This window comes from Opisthorchis viverrini (genome assembly GCF_000715545.1).
Source record: "Opisthorchis viverrini unplaced genomic scaffold opera_v5_4, whole genome shotgun sequence".
In the NCBI taxonomy this organism is placed as follows: domain Eukaryota; kingdom Metazoa; phylum Platyhelminthes; class Trematoda; order Opisthorchiida; family Opisthorchiidae; genus Opisthorchis; species Opisthorchis viverrini.
In genome coordinates this window covers 4,104,267-4,124,565 of record NW_008751660.1, presented here as the reverse complement: position 1 = coordinate 4,124,565, position 20,299 = coordinate 4,104,267, and the positions used below count along the sequence as shown (strand labels likewise).

Sequence of the window (20,299 nt, the reverse complement as noted above, 5' to 3'; positions counted from 1 at the left end):
ACATCGAATTGTAGATGTGCATTGCTCGTTCGAGAGCTTCACAATGCCTCTCGTCAGTAATACCTTCAACCGAGTATTAAAAAATAAGTTGCTCTAGTCAGGTCACCGTTTGAGACTTTCATGAGCACCTCTGGTCACGATATCGAATGAAACCAACTACTGTTCTTTTCGATTTTTTGTCCGCCGAGGGACTCAGTAAATGGACGTAGTCCTCGCATTCGGAGACTGTGCCTACTAGAATGTGAGACCAAGGTCTGGGGTTTAATCGTGCCGTGGCTGATGACTTCCTGAAAAGCATTGTGGAGCACATTTGCCGTCACGAATTGACCACCACTCACCATCAGGATACTCTGATTATTGTCACTTATTCTCCAAAAGTCATCAACGATTCGCGATAATATACAGACAACCCACAGCTCATTAGGTTTTATAGTCTCAGGTGCTGATCACTTATTATCCATACTAAAATACTCTCGCTATTCTGTTATAATAAATGAAATTAATGATCCTGGCAACGTGGTATAAATATTTTTCTGTTTCTCTTTTTCCTCATCATTGCTGTAGTGAAAAGCAAAGATATTACAATACCACCATCGACTGTAGAAATTCCATTTATGCAGCCCGAAACACTTCGTGTTCTCAAGAAGCCCGGAAAATCCAGAATCAGAGTTGACTGGAAGCGACTGAGTGATCTTCCCGACAAGGTGGAACCATCCGATGTGATCCCTCCACAGTTTCCTGAAGGAATGATTCAGGAGGGCAATGACTTGGTGATTTGGGCCGCTGCAGAACAACATGAAGGCGTTTATGAAGGAGTGGTATATAGAGATGATGATGGTGAGGAACTGAAGCGGTTCAATGTCACCATCCGTGTGCAACCACTAAATCCGGGCAAGACAACTCACTTAGATCCGGGAACGGCTGTTGATTTACCACAGCCGACCGACGAAGGTGTGACTACAACGGATGCTCCAGTTTGGGACTTTGTTGTTCAAGGTTTCACTCCAGAAGCAGAATACTGTGAAGAACCAAAGTGGATGTTGATTGATTATCAGAGGAAAACTGTGACCGACGTCACGCACAAAGGTTAGTTATAATGCAATCTTCAGAATATTTATGAATCACCTTGTCCCGTATCAACGCTCATGCAACCAACATGAATGACGCGATTTCATCGTCAGACACTAAGTGGGCTCGGGTCGTTTCCTCGAATATGTACGGTATCTGGAAAGAATTTCAGATAAAATCGAAGTTTTCCGACGAGTGGCATGTCTTTATCAGGAGAGTGATCTTAATAGCACTTTGTCAAAATCCTTGCTGTTGTACGGAAATCGTCAGCGTCGCCCACTAGTGACACTTTGTAGAGTGTTTTTATTGGCCCCACACAATTCCTTGCTTGGAATGTTTGATTTCGTTTCTTCACACAGGGAGAACATCTAAGTCCAACAGGCATGGATGATGCCAAATGCAAGGTAAATGCGTCACATCCTAAAGCTACATCGTTTCCTCAGGAAGCTTACTGCGAATTCAAAGTTGCATTTGGCTGTACAGAAAAGTCATTCTGCTTGCCTCTCAACCTTTCCCCTATCCGTTGCACTGGTATTTACAAACTTCCAACAGAGTATGAATTTGTGCTGAATTGTCCAGATAGTTTTTTGTACGACGAGCGCCCCTATCAAGGATGGTGATTACTCCTTACTCATGTCTTTGATATCCTAGCGAATAGCAAAGTGTAACCACATTTTGGGACAATAACTGATCCTCCGGAAGTTTGCCGCTCATCGGTTCGTCCAAGCAGATCCAGAAACTCTGAACCAATCCCCATTTTCATGAAGGGCAATTTGCTGTCAGTCCAATAGATAACGCTCTTACCTAGCGAGGAGTATGGATTAGAAAATCTTTTATCCGTTGATAAAAAAGACAGCACTTTATTATTTACCAGCATTTGTGAAACTAAACTTCTCATGACATCTATGTCATTTTTCCACTTCTCTTTCCGTCTTTCCTATTACAGTTCAGAGGTTGTCACCAAGCAGTTTCCGCGTCGAATATCCACTAACGAGTGGGATATACCTCAGATTCCAGTGTAATCCTGTTCCTTGGAGCAAACTGTTTGGAGAAATAAAGTACAATATCAGTAAGTCGCTTAAAAGATGATCTTTTTGATAAAATAATCTTGGGTTGCGCAGTTTTATCAAAACGGTTATGAAGAAGCTAAAACATCTTTGGTTGCAAATTTACAAGTTGGGGGAGAGCTTATTAGAATAGAATAGATGTTGTATAAAGAGTCCAGTCCAGTGTAAATCAGTACACATTTCTACTTGTTCGCTATGCATTTGCAAAAATGTGTTGTACTGAGGAATTTCTGCACCTAAATGTGCATTATAGTCTTAACGGCTGCATGGCTATACGGAGGATTGCAGACAATTGTGAGTCTTCGTGCAGTGCTTGCTGGACATTTCAGCGGCAATCTTGTTGAGCCTTGATCTTGTTGTGTGCAAGTCTACACTGAACCCAGATAATTATTTTAGCTGTAACAGATGACATAGGCTACTCCTTCCTGACAGTGTATATCCATTCAGCCATTCTGGGAGCACCGAAGTCAGTTTCCATTATGGGAAAATACACAAGGTTTATCCTAGACTTTTCCCTAAGCGCTAATATATTGGGATGACATCAATTTTCAGGGTCTTGGGGACTCTTGTGCAAATGAGGGCTTCACTCCTGAGACTCTGTAAAGCTCTTTCTCTCGCTGTCCTCCGGACANCTCTGTAAAGCTCTTTCCCTCGCTGTCCTCCGGACAGCAAATCGTCCAGATGTTGCACTCGTACGACACAACACTGCCATGCCACCCGAAGGAAACACGATGTCTGGGATACATTCAGGTTGCCCAAGACTAAACAGGAGCAGTCGAGATACCACACGTTAGCACGTTAGTTCCTTTATCATAAGGCTATCTCGCGCAGAAAATACTGCTCAGTTTAAATAAACCAGTAAAACCGTCTTGTTTGCTTAGATACACGAAGGATCGCACCTAATTTTTTTAAAAATATACTTCAAAACATTAGGGAACGCATAAAACGTACACATGTTTAATGAGGAATTTCGAGACTCTATAATCCCTGCTTGATGAGCGCAAACTTTGCGCATTGTTCCTACTACTTCAGACAAGTTTTTTACGATAAATCGACCAGTGACTAAAAAATAAACACATTTAATTCAGGCTTGCTTGTTCCCAGACCAACTGATCGAAATCCCATAGTATTAGCAAACACCTATAGCCTAATTTTCCTCCAATTGCCCTTCATTTTTTCTGGACTTCGAGAACGCCGGTGTCGTAAGTGAAACTAGGTTTACTTCAACTGGCACATCTCAACCTTTAGGTGCAAATAGCACATTCTCAGCCACAGAATGATTTTAGATAAAATCCTCACATGCTCTTGATACATGCGAATTTTCATCCCCGAAATGTGCTTGTTTGGCAATGAAGGGCTGAGTAACATCTAAGCTCTGTCCATCGTCTTATTCTGTGTCCAAATGCTTTGAAAATTACTCCGTTCCAAGCCTGAACGTCACATACGACGTAACGCAGTACAGCCAACTTTGCGTTTAGCCTCGAAATCTTCCAGGTAGTCCAACACAGACTCAACAAAATTGTTTCTTTGCAACATTGTGAAATTTTACGTTTCGTATGTTTTCGAAATTTACTTACGTCGTAAGTATTTTGTGGGTGCTTCTGTGGAGGACAGGACTGCGGACACCTAGTTTTATGAGATCTTTTGATACTTCGTTAGCGGCGGATATGTGTAAAATCTGACTAAAGCATTAGGAATCTGCTGCTCTCTCTCTCTCCCGTTTGAAATCAAGCATATGCAGCCTAAGTAACCTCAGGTAAGAAAGAAACAGCTCTCGTATGCCTTACTGGTTTTGCCCTGGTATGCTTCAATAGGAAAGTGATATGTTAAACCACTGATGCCGGAGTTACATTACAAAATCTCATGGAGGGAGCTCTGATTCTGACAGTTCCTTCCAAGTCTGGATACTTGGTGGCTAACTTATCATTTTCATGATACATGGTTTTGACTTCCTTAACCCTACCTTTCGGTTTTGATGATTCCTGTTCCATTGTTTCATTATGTCATGTCATTTTAGCTTCTGACGATCCGCGGATTGTTTTCGAGACCTATTATGAAAATCCTAACTCAACATTCCCCACACGGCTTGTCTGTTATGATCTGAATCCAAGTCGGCCCTCTGACGTGGAAATCGCATCGGATGCCATGGGTCCGGATAAGTTGAAAGTGAGTATGCTTGTGATATCTGATCATTTTAGGGTTGTGTGGATTTCACCTCCGATAAGAATGCGCTGAGTCAGGTTTATCGCGAGCAACTCAAGCAGAACTGTTTTTGTGCATTTTTCCCTGTCTGAGCTGTTTAAGGGCAAGCAAACCAATCAACTAACCCGACCACGGGTTAGTTGATCGCCACTGAAGGATTCCCTTGAAATAGTTCAAACTCCGTGTTTCCTGCAGTGGACATAGCAACCAGTCGTGCTCGTTCCGAACACAAATTCTCCATATGAAGTTCAATGAATCCACCCGGAGGTGTTTATAAGCTCTGTGTGTCAATTTCACCCTGCGTGAATTTAAGGCAGCAAGTTTCGAATCAGACATACGAGTTCGTGCTTGTTCAGTCAGTTTGCCAATAACTTCATAGATAAAAAACATTTCAAACCAAAGAAAACACCTCACTGCTATTTTGACAACCATTATTTTAGTCTAGCAAAACCTGGTTCTTTAAAGTCAAAAGCATCGCTTACAAGAGGGCCTCATTTTTATTCAAATATACAACTTTCATCCGTCACACAGGAAGCGTTGGTCACCTCCCCGTTGGGACGAGATCAAGATCCGCATGGCTTGTCAAAAGTGAAGGTGGAGCTGGACTGGCAGCGTATAGGCCATTTCGATCCGTTCAGCGATTCTGGTAAATATACCTGCTTTGTGAATAATACGGAAGCGAGCGGAACGAGGACTGTTCAAATCCCGGATGAAAAAGTTCCCGTGAAAGGTTCGACATTTGTTTATTGTTGGAAAATGTAATAGTTAACGGCAACATCGTTCTTCAGTGGGCGTACAGTACAGCTGGTCAGTAAATAGTAAATTCGTACAGTAAATTGTTTGTTGTATCTCCTCAGGAAAGACATGACTGTGGGTTCTAGTTTTTCCATTGAGGTTTCACAACTGCTATGTGCTATCACTCATTGAATGTTCATTTAAGGGAACTGTCAACACTATATTGGGTTGACTGTGGGGGGGGGGTATGAAAAAGAACGGAGCTGACTAATGTATTTGGTTATGATTGAATGTTTGGACCGATACAATGAACGATTTCCTTTTACTTATGAGGAGTGAGTTCCTTTCCGTGTGCAGCCGGGTACATAATCAAGCCTGTTATGTCTTCCAAAACGGAATTAGGGTTGTAAATTTCCATAACTGTGATCTCCTCATTTTATCCTCTGCTGAGCTAATCAAGCAATCTGGCTACTCATGAAGTCTGATTCATAGTTTCATCCACTTAGCAGTCTCACCGAACACATCAGGATCAACAAGCCAAGGGATTAAAACTTAACTGGATATTATGTTCTCAGAATCTGATGCCCTTCTCTCATATTGAGCTCATCCAATAAACGGAAAGGGATTTCCTGCATGATTGCTTGGCATAACAAAGATACATGGTCTTAGTCCTTACTTTGCTTTACGCTAACGCACTTAAACTAATTCCCCTCAAATTGTGGTAGCGGTTGTGTCATGTCTCGGACCATTGTCTCGAACAAATGGAAATAGAGTGATGCCATTCCTGTACCCATTAGTAGTTCCCGTGAACGTTGAGTAAGCAAGGTCAATATCCGCTGTCTTCACGCTTAAAATCAGGTTTCCATATCTCCAGCGCCAGCCCACCTGGTGACGTCATAGTGCGCACGGTATTATAGGCGAAGACGCGTTTCTTAATCTCGATCCAGACGCTTTTGAATTACGTGATCCGATCCTTGTGGTGGTTTTGACCCTGGTTACCCGGAATAGTCTTTACTGTTTCACATTCTTTCTAAAGATTCCGCTCCCCAAGTAACTCGAATAGTGCAAAACTATTCTGTACCCGGCCGCTTTGCTTCAACTTGATCAAATCAGTAAATGTAGTTTGTATCACATGCTAGATGAGAAAAAACCTCCTTAAAACCGAACCTTCTTTATTCCGAAGTCTACTTTCTTTCCATCAGGATTTTTAACAAATGCCATAGTCTTTTTTCGAATAGTCGTAATAGGAAATGCTATAGTTTCAAAGCATCGAATATTGGTCTGGTGTACCCGGCCGCTTATGTATGGTACGCACTCAGGAGAGACGAAGTCTTGGGATCGGCCGAACTCGCCGCTTCTGTGAGGTGGTCTCTACCGACAGGCATCTTCCTGTTCGGAACCCAGTAACGTTGATTTTTTTTATTCACATCAAATGTACCTGGACCAAATGCCTTCAAACTTAATCAAAATGCCCTTCTACTGTACACCAGCTGGAAACAGCAGGCCCTATGTATCTGGTGGCGCTGATGATTCGTAGGGCTGAGTTAAGTCGCGTGTGAAATTCACCTGTATAATTGTGACGTATAGCAAGTAACCGCGGTAGCTCGTTTGGCAGCTTACCCGTTCGTTAAGTAGGTGGTCTGTTTGCACACCCTGGCGTCTTTTTAATCACGGCTGTCAGGGAGGCCAGATTCTCGAAAATAATTCCAGAATGCTCGAGCCCCACTGCGACCCTTGGAACCTCACCAAAATCGCGACTGGGAAGCCATCAAGCGTCCGGACCAGAAAAGCCAGCTGCCGAGTGGACGCTGCAGCAGTCAGTCACTCAACGACAGCCCGTCCAGGCATGTCATAGAAGCAACGGCCGATGAACGTTCATCCAAGCCGACCGGACAGCCTGGATTGAAGGCCAAAAGTGCGCTTTAAATATCGCAACGCCCCTAGTGATTTTTTCACTCGCTTGCTCACAATAAGTGTTGTATTCCTTGTTGGTGAGTCTTTTTCCGGCATTCAGGCACTAAAGCGGGGACATCAGTTAGTTACAACAATAATACACCCATTGTGACTTCGCACTTTCAACGTTTCCAAACTAACCTTCCACTGTATATCATTTTATTGCGTTACGTTTTCTGTTATCCGTCTAGTCAGGAAATCTACCGCTCTGGAAAAATTGTCAGGAATGACTCAAGTGAATTTATGTGTCACAGTGCCTGTTGCCACTCTACAAAATGGTTAATTTAATATAAATTCAAGTTGATTGAGAATTTTTATTATGTTTCAGTCCCAGAAGATCCGTTTTCAAGGATCTACATATATTCGCCGGACACCCTTGTGAGTCAGGAAGTGGATGGACGCTCCTCTGTCGAAGTTACGGAAGGTGACCGATTGCGAGTAGGTTCTTGAGGCGTTTTCGCAAATCTGAGCGGATACCAGATTTAAATATCTCACATCAGTTGTCCTAGGCAAGTAGCTTCATGGGCAGGATCTTACCAATGGACAAAAGTGGGGCATTAGTTGAGGTTTTTCATATATAGTGCTTTTCCGTTGTGTGTGTAGTTGCAAATGTTCATGAGTGAACATTAGGACCTTCAGTTTCGTGCGGCAACTCATTCTACCTCTTTTCTATGGTTCGCTAGAGGGATCTTGGTGTATCCCATTCGTTCAAGGCTACAGTTCCTTTGTGTGTGATGTTTGTGAATTCATAGAAAGACGGATCAGTGCACGGTAGTATGTGGTCCTTCTGACACCTTGAGCGGGCTGCAGAGGTGGAATATTGATTTTCGAAGTTGCATGTTAAGCTCGATTTCGCTTTTCACCCGGATTTAACGCTTTTTTGTGTCAGCCTAGTGTGAAATATGGTGTTGGCATCAAATCTCGAAATTTTCCTTGCTTATACTTTAGCTCTACTGTCATTACGATGCAAGACCTGCGTCTGATTTCCTTGGTTGGAGCAGTGACTCCTCTGAAGTGAACGCCAACATGCGTTTCACACACAAGCCATACTCGTCACTTGTTGAAATAGGCGAAGCCAATCTGGATCTTGACGGGAAGACCGTGTCCTGCAAGACTGTCGATAAAGAAAAGGTGGTGGAACTCAAAGGTAAGTGAATTTAAGGCTGCAAGAGCAAGTCGAAATGGAGAACCAATAGTGTTACTATAGCAGTATATCTTAACCAGAATAAATATTTTAGATATATTTGTTTTGGTAAGGTGTCGAAACATTCAAACAGGAGAGTGCCTTGTGCGCGATGAATCTGACTTGTACTGGAACAAACAAGCAGTGAGCCCGAGTTACCTGTATTTCGCAACAACTCTATGAGCCAGCGTGATGCAACGTCGAAAAACATGGACTTCTGTTCACTTCATTTGGAACAAGGACCGGAAATTCTGTACCATGTCAACTGTCCCTAACCCAACGCTGATCGATTCCAGGGTCAGCTCATCGGTCGCCGGACGTCTAAACGACTCCACTCACACGACCGAACTTAACCCGTCGTTCCAGGTCTTAGCATGAAGTAGACGGCCACAGAAGTTGAAGTTCTCTGAGGTTTACATTGATTAATGTCCTGAAGCATATCCTGTGAGCTCGGAAAAAACCTAAAGGTCACTAAGAGACTGCCCAGTTTTATTGGTCGATCAGGTTCGTTTGGAACCATTCAAGTGTTGTAAGCTGCGTTGCACTATACATCATATGCTGTTTTATGGAAGAGTGCACAAAATTAACTCAAACTGCAACCCTGTTTTTATTGCTGCTTTGTCCAAATCATCATGTGAAACAGCTCGAATAATCATGAATTTTAACTCCGTGGGAACCTCATAGAGGATGGTTCCCTCTCACTACTTATTCAAGGAATGACTGATATACTAGAAATTACCTAACATTCTGTGAGATAGATATTTGCTTTTCAGTGAATTATCGGTCGCCCATTAGCTACCAGGAATAGGGAAGTTTTCCGTGTCCACACGATGTAATCAATGTAAAATCTACTGCTTTTTTGACAGAGGTCGAAAGAATTTATTGAAGCTTTGGTCTGCAACAGTGATAGTTTTCTTTTCCGAAAGTAGGGGCTAGTTTCACTCTGTTTATCGATTTTCGGGCCACGCAGTCCTCGGACCAGGAGGTAAATAACACAAAAAAACAACTGTTGAAAATGTTGTTTACATACTCCGTTATTTCCTTTTATTTTAGTAATCTCCAAAACCGAAAGAGCGTACAAAGTGAAGGTTACAAGTGAATATATGGTCGGCGATCGCATTGTCGGGACTATTGGAAGTGATCTGGAGTTGCAGTGCGAAGTTAAACGTAAGCGGATGTTTTCAGACTACACGAAACTAATTCATCACGTAGATATGTTTCGCTTACCAGGAGGATTTTTTATGGTCATGGATGACTCCTTTTTGGCTTTCTAGACTGACGCTCTTTTCTTTCATGCAGAGGTACGTGGATCACCTGTTGCCATTCAGCGGATTGACTGGTTTGTACAATACCCCAATGGCAGACGCCATGCTGTTTCCAAGTCCAAACTTGCGCAAAACGTTCAACTAGAGGACAATGGATCAATACTTCGGTTTAATGGATTAACCAAACGGCCCACGGGAGCACAAATCTTCTGTGTTGCACGCCCGGTCGATGCAACCAGCGCACTTCAAGCATATCACCCTTCGCCTTCGGTTGAGCTGTGGATACGCAGTCCGAATCTATTGGCAGAGATACAGCCACTAGCCAGACCTGGAGTTGTAGTCGGACCTGAAGCTGGGACAATCAGACTTTATTGTACAGCTACAGGTAGGCAAGAATACCCACTCTCAAGGGGCATCTTATCCTACACAATTCACCGCTGACCTTTCTTTTTTCCTTAAAAACTTGGAAATCGAAGTTACTGTTGGTGATGCTAGAGACACATTTTCCCCTTACAGACATGTGGCCAACATTAAAATAAACCTACTCATCTCCAAGTTCCATGACCAGCAGATGTTAAAGTAGGGCTCGGTGAAATTCAACTGGTAGTGAGTATAAGGGAATTATGGCCACTGAAATAAGGAGTGCAAGAGTGAAATTCACTCATTCAACTCTGGTTTTGGAATATTCTATTAGGGTGCGTTGTGGAGGAACTTCTTCCCAGGTCATGCTAATTTCATTGATCCAGTCTTCGGATCACTCCTTGCTTGCCATGCTGGAAGAAAATTAACCTTGATAGTTGATGACATCGTGACACCAAGTGAGCCTCCTAGATTCTGGATCCAAGGGATTTTCTCACTAACTACTCTCGTTTGCTCACCAATTTGGTCTTGACAGGAAACACAACTGGATCCAGCTGGGTCTCTCGTTTTCAGCAAGACACTTGGTCTTGCCTGGGTAACGGAATAGGTGTGGACGTTGCAAGGGAAGTAAAGAACTCGGTAAAGGAGGTACCAGTTGCCATCGCAAGTTCCAGTGTGGCAAGACTCAAGGGATCACTAAACTCACTATCCGCCATCTCACCTGCGGCGGATGGCGCTAGGCGTACGCATGATCTGATTAAAAGAACGAGTTGCAATCAAATGGATTAGTCTGCCCAGTAAGGTCCCTCCCTCCCAAGACTGTGGACCACTTCGTTGAGGCCCCGTGAGATTTGGCCTAAGTCCGATACCTTTAGGGGACCGCATCTAAAATCTATAATCCTCACAAACTGAGCTTTCTCACACCGAGGTTCGAGAACATAGCTGGCGAACCACCTAATACTGAAGGTTACTTCAAATGTAATTAGATGTCCCAAAGCTCAGGTTTTTTCATCTGCAAGACAGTACTTCAGCGGCCACTCTTACAGAAGATAACTTAAATGAACCAAGGGGAATCGATATCTCTTGAGCTGGTCCAAAACATTATTAAAGACTAAAAGAGGCTAAACAAAAACTTCCCTCCAGTATCCCATATGAATGGTATATTGATTATATAGCCATCTTCTCCCACAAGAAACTCCCAGGACGGACCAAAAAATAAAGAGACCGCTTCTGACTCACTCCTCTAGAGCCTATCCCAGGTGATCAACTGAGACTGGCCTGTTCTTGGCGCTTCTCTGGAGAGACCATTCTCACTAGGGATCAGCCTATAAAACAACCCACTCTGGTTTATTTCAACCATACCGGCGAATGTGGTGTGAACCTATCGCTGCAATGCGTTCGCAAAACTAGGCGCTCAATCAGAAAGAGCTGTGAGGATGACTATAACCGAATATGCAGATATAATCATTTGAATAGCAACAGCAGTCAGGGGCCAAAATGCACATCGCTGGTATGCGACCATGAGTGCCCATAGTTGAATATATACCCACACAGTAAAGATGGACACATTTTTTAAGTCTAGCCAGCAGCTGAGGATACAACATCGACCCCAGTAGGAGTCTTTCCTCCGCTACAGTGAGGATGGGCATTTTTTCCCTTGCACACCAGCACGCCAGACTGAATTAAAAATCAGTATTCCAACATTTCGGCGACTTTTCAACCACATCACCTTACAGCAAGGCGCAATAAATCAACTTTGGTAGGTCCATTCAGGTGATTCATTCAGTGATGGGAACGGCATGAAAAAACACCTTAAAGATAGTCTCTAATGTGTGTGTTCTACCCAGAAAGATGCAAGCCGTTGTTTAAGAAAGCAGAACTATCTCAGAAGAGGCCACTTATCAGATGGGTCCATTAGGTTGGAGTTTGAGTTCGCTAGGCTGTGCGAGTGGACCCGAAAAAGTGACTTGGGGAAATTCGCTTCCATGAGATCTGTTACCGGCTGCATTGGGCATAATAAGTTTGTTGGTTTCGTTAATTTCCTCTACCTTAAGAAGATCGATTTCAGCAAGCGTCAACCCCATTATTTTCTTAGTTGTTGGTGTTTGCTGAGTCTGTAGAACTATTATCCAACTGTCCTGACGCCATTATTCCGGCGAGTCCACACCAAACGTGGAAAACAACTGGGCCAGTGTTTCACCCTCATCAGAGCTCTGCGGTGAATGTAGTTCCAGGAGTCTGAACTCCGGACATCTGACATGCGAGAGGAGCGTTACCACTGCTCCACTAGTGCACACTGGATGCGTGAATTTTCACGTTTGAACAGGTGAACGTGTTTATACTTGAGCGGTGTGACCGGTCTGACCGACGCCTCATTTTGGCGATGCTCTCCATAGGTGAAGCTCGCGTCGCTTGCGTCCATCAGCTTTGTATGGTGGTATGAGAGAATCTGTGTGTGGGTTTGTGTACACAAGTTACAAGGTATAACTTGAAACTCCAAGTGACAGCATTCTTTAAGCCACTCGAGCTTGCCATCATTACAGTACCGCCACAGCCGCACAACATACACCAGAAAGATGTACTCAAAAGTGCAGTGAACTCAGCTGTTGTTTTAGTAAACAGCAAATAGATTCACAACCAGAACACGTATATGGGTGGGCTCAGAAGCGTTTAATACTTCCTTCTGGGCTGGTGATTTTACAGCAGTAGCATTTCGCACCCTCTGACACAGAACTTTTTGGACGGTAATGGCAATGGATCATATGGAGGACTTTATCTTTAGGAACTATGTGGGGGGTCACAAAATCATTTCATTAGCCGCACTGCATCACTGTGGTACTGTCAAAAATGATGGTGGCAATGAGTTCTTCATTCTACTGTTGTCCAAATGGTGATAGTTGCTCTACGTTCGATAGGAAGGTTTTCCGTTAGGGGAACTACGCTCCAAATACGATAACTTGAGCAGTCCTCAATGAGTGGTCTTTTTTTAGGGAACCACTCTATGTGAAGCTTTTCCCCCTCATGAGTGGGCTCACTATCAACTATTCCACAATGACGCTAAATACTTCCGAATAGAATGGACCGGTCACTGTACTTCTCAGCCCTGTTTCCCTCTCTGAGCGCCTGCAGTTGGTATGCATCTCAGCACAAAATTCATTCCATTGACTATCGAGCCAGTCTTTAGTCAGTTGACAGCGTAGGAAATACAGCAAAGCTGAGGCTTTTTTCCACCTTGTCACAAATGGACCTTACCTTTATATGTGCTGTAATCTATACTTGACCTTGATGCTATTGTATCAGCCGTCAAGGACCATGATTCTCTCTTTCTTTCTTCTTGAACCAGATTTGTGGCACAACCGGCCAGTGGAAAATGTACAAATATCCTGGGAGACCGAAGTTCGACCTGAGAACATTCATGACGGTGGAGAATTGAAAACGAGACCATCACTACATGATATGCCTTGGTTACTTAAACAGGAAATCCACAATTCACTGGTAGTTGGTGGTCTCAGGCGACCCCCAGAATGGATTGGGAGATTTAGGTGCACAGTTACAGATCCTCTGTCCAATGTCAGTGCCTCTTCGGACTGGGCTGTTCTCGAGGTACTAGCGGGTGATATCGGTAAGCTGAAGAGAATAAAAATCGAAAAGCGGCTACCCTACAAAGTTCAATCTAATGTCAACATTATTAAACTCAATTATTCAAGCTTCTCCGGGTTTCTTCCCCGATGCATTAGCTGAACCGCTTCATACTATACAAAGGCGATTATTGCGGCCCAGTTTTTCTGGTAATGGCCATATACTGTAAATACTATCCACTGAGAAGCTGATAAGATTATATCTCCTCTTCTATGTAACAGCATCCCGGGCCCCCAAGCTCCGCATCATAGCTGAGAGCAGACCATCGTTCCCGTTCTACCCAACTCGAGCTGAATGTGTTGATGAAAACAAGGAATATCCTTCAGAGGTATCTTGGATCCGAAACGAAGATGCAACGGCACCGGTAAGTGCATTGTATTGGTATTTACAATCACACTGTCCCTTCCCGGGACAGTACAATATTAGTACATTCCAAATTCGTGTTCTCACCTGCGGTGCATTCTTAGAGGGAAGTAGAATTAAGTTTGGCTACCAAGCGTTTATGAAATCTCACTAGTGACTTATTAAAGTGGCACAAAGACCAATACGAGGTCACACGGCGTGACGTACGTTTATCAGTAATCTTCCGCAACTGAGTTCACAGACAAACTCACATCGGTTGCCACAGAACGATGTACATGTCTTCATATCATAGTTATGTTTCTTCTGGCAAACGATGTTATTAGTAGTGCAGCACTTGTTTGCTTGGTGTCTGGTAATAAATACAGAACGGACGAGTACGGGACAAACGAATGCAGCCTTTCAGCATTTTTGGTAATTTCCTCACAACTTTTTTCTTTTTGCATTTTCGTTTCTAATGCGCACTGGTCTATCACCTCTCCAGTGTCATTTATTCAATTAAAACCACACAATCTCTTAGAGTAATTTTGCTTGGAAATAAATAAATAATGAACTTGGTTGTAGAAACGTCGGATTATAACATCTTACTCCACTACACTATGTTTTGAATCCAAAAAATTTCCATAACTGGCTTCTAGTTCGAAACGAATGCTGGTTCGTAGGCAAACCAAAGTTTTTTTCAACCAGCAGGAATTAGTTGCAAGCGAGATGATCAAAATTTTAAAAAACCANAAAAAACCAAGTCAATACACAGATATCCGACATTGTGTTACTGATACTGTGCAACCCGTTAAGCTTGAAGACAGTTTTCGAGAGCTAGAGTGCAGTACAGTGGCAGTACAGACTACCTGAGCCAGAGTAATCTAACGTATTCGAAGATAAACTTGAGCAGTGTCACTATCCAGAATAAAGACAGAATCTCTACAGTACATAGCGAAATTGATTAGTCGATAGACATACCCATCTTGCAAAACTTCACCTCAGGATGGTGTGCTCAGCAGACCACCACTGAATAGCCAGAGAATCCCTACAGTACACAGCGAAATTGATTATTCGATAGACATAGCCATCTTGCAAAACTTCACCTCAGGATGATGTGCTCAGCAGACCACCACTGAATAGCCAAACAGTTTCCAATCCTTCCAAATCATCTTACGTCAGCTAGGTTCACCCCAGGTTTTGGAAAATATCAATTTTCTCATACCTGCCTTACAAATCAGAAAGTCATTGTTTACATCGTGTCTAAAACCCTTATAATTACTGTTGAGAAGACGTGGATATCAGCTTTGGAGCCGACAAGCCACCGTTAGCTGACTCTCAGTAAGGTGTGCCAATTATCTCTTCTTCAAGACGAACTGTTGTTATTCTCTTACAGTTTAACACTACTGAAAAAGCTTAAACTTTTTTACTACGAGTCTTCTACCGGACTGAATTCCCTCGTTTTTCCCAATTTTCGTCAAGCCTTGGGATCATCTGTTTCATTCGCTGAATTCCCTTGTGTATCTACCACTCTTACATCGAAGTAGTGGCTCCAGCCACCTTCTCCAGGTTTTTCCTCCAGGCCTCGTCCATCCGGCTGTTGCTCGCTCATTCGCTCATCTTCTGTGGGTTTATCACTGGTGCTCGAAACACCACACTGTAGGGATCTCAAATCCAATGGCACGCCCGAAATTATTTTATGCATCCGAACAGGTCAAAGTATGCAGAGTTACTGGGCCTGATTAAGAGTTCTGAATCAAGCTCGGCCCGGAAATTATTAAGCAAACTGAGATATGTGGTCTGTAATACGGGAAGTTTAAAATTGGAACTCAGTGTAGTGGAATAATTTAAAATTCTACCCTTCGGTTTGTGTTGGTATCTTTTTCGACTATTTATTACAATCAGCTTTATAAAAGCCAAGTGCAGCGTTGAGAGGATCTGCTAACATTTCTTCTCACTGGTGTGATCCGGTTGACAGTCTGATGTGAACATCGTTTAAATGTGTTCCTTCCGTACGCGTGCGCGTGCCTGTGTGCTTTGGCTGGGATGTGCCTCAGTTTTGTGTTGTGTTAGCTGTGATGCGTCAATGTTGGGATTCCTGCTTGAAATCTGGCCCCTGGGCGTACAGTGAGTCCAGACCAGATAGACGGGTTGCTGACCCTATCCCCACGGCTGACGCAGTTCGGCTGTATATTGATCTCTAACATTTCAGTGCACGTCCGTTCCACGTGTGACCTGAATCCCGAATGGAGTATACGAGTCATCGAAGCTGATCTGGTCATGGCAACCAAATCATCGTATCAAGCATGTTATTCCACTACGCTCTGTTTTGACGTTAAACTTTCCATAGTGAACCTGATTGCTAGCCAAATCGACCATTATCTTAACCTGGTAGGAGGAATTAGAATCAGAAGCCGTTTGTCAGGTTAAATTAACACGTTTTTAAAAAGTTCTCAAAGTGTTCATTTCTGTATAATATGTATTTTGATTTTAATGAACAGACCATATTATAGGTGGTTCACTCTTTAAGAAAGGTGCCCTTCTGTTCTCAGTCAGAAGTAAACGAGATTGGGGGTTTCCCAATTCGAGCGGGATTTTCCGATTGCAGTATTTCACCCTGTAGAATACTTCGACGTATTCAGGACCCTTCTCTTCTCAGCCAGAAGTAAACGAGACTGGGGGTTTCCCAATTCAAGCGGGATTTTCCGAATGCAGTATTGCACCCTGTAGAATACTTCGACGTATTCAGGAAAGCCCACTTGAGTGATGCGCAAAATCACAAGCCAGAAATTGTGGATTCTTGAGATTTATCAAAAAATGCGGTGCTACATATGTGGAATTCGTAATAAAAGGGGTATAAACCTCAAACAATGGGGGTTCAGTCTAAACTGCTGCACAAAGTAGTGCAAGTCCAAAGAAAGCCCGTAGAAGATGGCAGATTAATCTTAGTTTGCGACACACGCCTGGGTACAACACATGGTAACGCAAAGTGGTCAAAGGGGATGGCCGACCAAATTGGTTCGACAAGTCAAGAGTTAAAAGTTCATGAGGGATTACAAATGCATATCGAATTCATGAGGTAGACGCAGTGAACAGCAGCAAAGTAGACAGCAGCAGACAAGGGAAGAGTTTGACCGGGGGAAAGGAAGCACACACCCTGTTAGTGAATAGTGAACAAAAAACCTCACTGTCAGAGGCATTATTCCTATGGCTATTGGTTCTGGTGATGTTGATACATATTGAGAGCATATTGAGGAGTACCACTCAGTATTTGAGTGAGTTAGCAGGCTTTTGAGACTTGATTAGTAGAAATTCAGGACCATGTCATTCATGGTCAGCGAAATCTGTCGTGCGCTAGTTACCATTGAACGAAATTGAGCATTTCTTTGTCATCCACAGGAAAATGTTGAGCAGAAGCCAAGTTCTGCCACCATAATATGGAAAGTCAATGGAATCGAGGAATTTGACCCACGCAAGCATGGAGGTATCTATACGTGTAAGGCCGTCAATCCGTATTCGTCAGCGTATAAGCAGATCCAATTCCCGCTTGATGTGATGCCTAAAGGTATGTGTTAATGTTACATGGTTTTCTAAGTTTTTGTCATCGGTATGGCTCTATGACATCATCCTGCATGCTTCTGTTAACTTTAATTGCGTCAGCTCTCCCTTAGATAAGCGTTTTCTAGGTGAAGGTCATCCGGTAGTGCGGGTTGGTTGTCCTCAAAAATTTTCTTCCCCATCTTGGGCTTACTATGCTGTCTATTTGTGGTAGACCAGGGCAATTTCGCCGGCGCTACACGTATTAGAACCTTAGTATTTTCCCTCCATTTCACACATAAAATCATCTTAGACGTCGACTGACGTTACACCGACAAACGCTGTTAAATTCTTACCCTTACCGCTGCTGCGTGCTTCGATTACCAATGCGAAGACTCTGGTATGTCCCGTTAGCTTATCACTGGAAACACATAAATACGGTGACCCAGGTAGTAACGTGACGGACAGACGTATAACGTGGAAGGGGCCAAACAGGTCACCTTCTATGGTAGTTGTACCGTAGAGAGGAACAGAAATAGACATCGAGCCATAAAAAGATAGAGGAAAACACTCGGCGCTTGGAACCTATGGGAATTGCAGTTATCCTTGAAGGTTTCGGCGTTTCAGATAAAAATATGACCCTTCGATGGTGCAAAGGTTTTGCTGTGCTTGCAGCATTTGTCACCACATACACCTCGTATGAAGCGAGATGTTCATATCCGTTCCCTGTAGTTACCATAAGTAGGTTCACTGTTGATGCCCGCATGAAATGCCCACCGTGCAACACTCAACTATTGAAAATGCAATGTCTAATGAGCAGCTACAAGGGTCACCCACCTTAGTGTACCATGAACTTTTTTGCGACGCTTCAAGCGGAAATTTGACACATAAAGTGCACAGTAAAATTCTGTTTCATACTGTATGGGGAGTTGCTTGTACATTTTAATGATGAAACCACGTATTTAGAGCACGACAGGAACAGTGCTGGCAGCCAAGTTGAATTCGGACCGTGTTCGTTGCAGTGTAAGTCCGCAATGTGAGCTGTCCGGGTTCCTTCAATAGATGTTATGTATTCGTCATGCATGGGCTACTTATAGTCATACGACTAAAGTGAAGTGGAGGTGCAAAGGCTACTCAGTTTGCTGTAGGCATGCGGACAAGGAAGGACTTAAAGAGACCACCACTACTTGTTGTGTCGACATTAAATAGAACAAAATGGGACATATGTTGGACTGTGCGAATCTAGTAGAGATATCTTAGGACTCAGAATCAGGACATGGACTTGTCACCTTGGCCTGCGCATTTGAGCATGAGACCGCACCATGTGATTTGGACGTGCGCAGCGTCCCACTTTTGATGCACAACTGGAGAAGGATAGGCTCAAAGAACGTGTGAATCACCATTACGACGTAACATGTAAACTTGGGACCATCCAGCGCTGAAGTGACCCACCCTTACAAGAAATATTTGGGTTCTTAGTGTCCATTCTTGATGGTTTAGTACTACAATCGCGTCCGTTTCACCGAACCGAAACATTTCGCGCCTTTCAGCAATATGGCATAAACCCTTTTAACAATAGTTAACTTAAAGGAAGAAGAATTCGTTGGGGAATTTCGGACCTCCCGTATCTTACGCATAGCAATTTCATGTGATATTTACTTCTGCAAAACAGGTTTTTGTGAAGTAAAAACATTGAGCCAGATGGAATTTCGTGGGCTAGCCACCAAACTTTCACTCCTGAAACTGCTTTTACAATTGCAAGAGCGTGTTCGAATTAGTTTCTTCACGACTCACAATTGAATGACTTTGTGCCCATGCAACCTTAAGTAATTGGTTCCCCTTTCCTGGCCTATCTCCATAGAGCCGATTCCAGCCGCTGATCACAAACTTCTGATCACGTCATCAACTCATGAGATACTCCGCGATACAGATGAAGTACCGTATACCAGAGTGATCCAAGGACAGCCTTTTGAGGTGAGTGCATGAACAAGTGATCCTATATTTGAGCCTACCTAGTGGCCAATTCCACTAGTAAGTGTTTCAGGGTAATGAGGTGAATAGCAGCATGCAATGCTTTATGCAGACAACCACAGGTTAACCGTGATCCTAAATGGAAGACAACTGAACCTCTGCACGGTCCCAATAATGAGATTGTTGACTCATCAACCTTTAGTAACTTCATCACAAAAAGAATTAACCTTATTGTAGGGCGACGGCCTGTGCATCTTAGCAACTTATCGAGCCAAGCTCGAGGATGCCTAAGCAACATCTAAAAAGTGTCTCCCAGTAAGTCGACCAATAAACAGAGGTTTAGTAAACATCCTCTTGGCCCTCCAGTTTGCGAGTTTAACGGGTGTGTTACACGGATCCTTAAAAGGTAGGTTACTGTAGTGGTTTTACGCCGATGATCACCGCTTGATATTCCGGCTGTTGAGGGTTCTCGTTGTCCTCCTCATTTAGTTATCCTGGCACTATATCAGTCCACACACAACTACGAAGTACGCAACTAAAAGTACACTCATGTAGCGTGACGGCATCAAAAGGAGTAGGTTTTTCTCTGCACACAACAAGGTGTACACCCGAGAGCATCAGACTGCTGATAACTCCTGTCTTTCTTCGTTGTTCTCTCTTAACTCCCCCTGTCTCGCTCGATAATCGTTCTTCGGTAGCGGTAAGCACGTGCGTAATCGCACGACGCTACTCAGTGCTACCGATACGCGTCCGTTATTAAGGCTTCGTTCTCCCGTTCTACAGCAAATTCAAAAGTGTAATTTCCGAATCAGATCGGTCAACCAGCTATTGTTGTGCGTCCCTTAGGCAGATTATTGATTGGCATCTTCAAGATATCTGAAAATTGAATACAAGACCCACGTAGGGCAGCTGAACTAATAGCACCATCAACTGAGAAGTCCGAGTGGCACGGCATTGGGTTGTGCTGGTGTTGATATAGC

General features: G+C 43.4%; 1 protein-coding gene across 1 annotated transcript in view; it reads left to right on the top strand.

Annotated features, from left to right (window-relative positions):
• The window catches only part of T265_00466 (hypothetical protein), a gene marked incomplete at both ends in the record, with an annotated part of 178,917 nt that overhangs the window by 63,376 nt on the left and 95,242 nt on the right, over positions 1-20,299 (top strand). The window contains 12 exons of the mRNA XM_009164239.1: positions 565-1,086; positions 2,015-2,137; positions 4,153-4,301; positions 4,869-5,067; positions 7,354-7,463; positions 7,974-8,172; positions 9,262-9,375; positions 9,508-9,858; positions 13,177-13,446; positions 13,694-13,836; positions 17,211-17,376; positions 19,210-19,322. Of these exons, the coding sequence (XP_009162503.1) occupies positions 565-1,086; positions 2,015-2,137; positions 4,153-4,301; positions 4,869-5,067; positions 7,354-7,463; positions 7,974-8,172; positions 9,262-9,375; positions 9,508-9,858; positions 13,177-13,446; positions 13,694-13,836; positions 17,211-17,376; positions 19,210-19,322 (2,459 nt within the window). The remainder of the gene's footprint in view (positions 1-564; positions 1,087-2,014; positions 2,138-4,152; positions 4,302-4,868; positions 5,068-7,353; positions 7,464-7,973; positions 8,173-9,261; positions 9,376-9,507; positions 9,859-13,176; positions 13,447-13,693; positions 13,837-17,210; positions 17,377-19,209; positions 19,323-20,299) is intronic.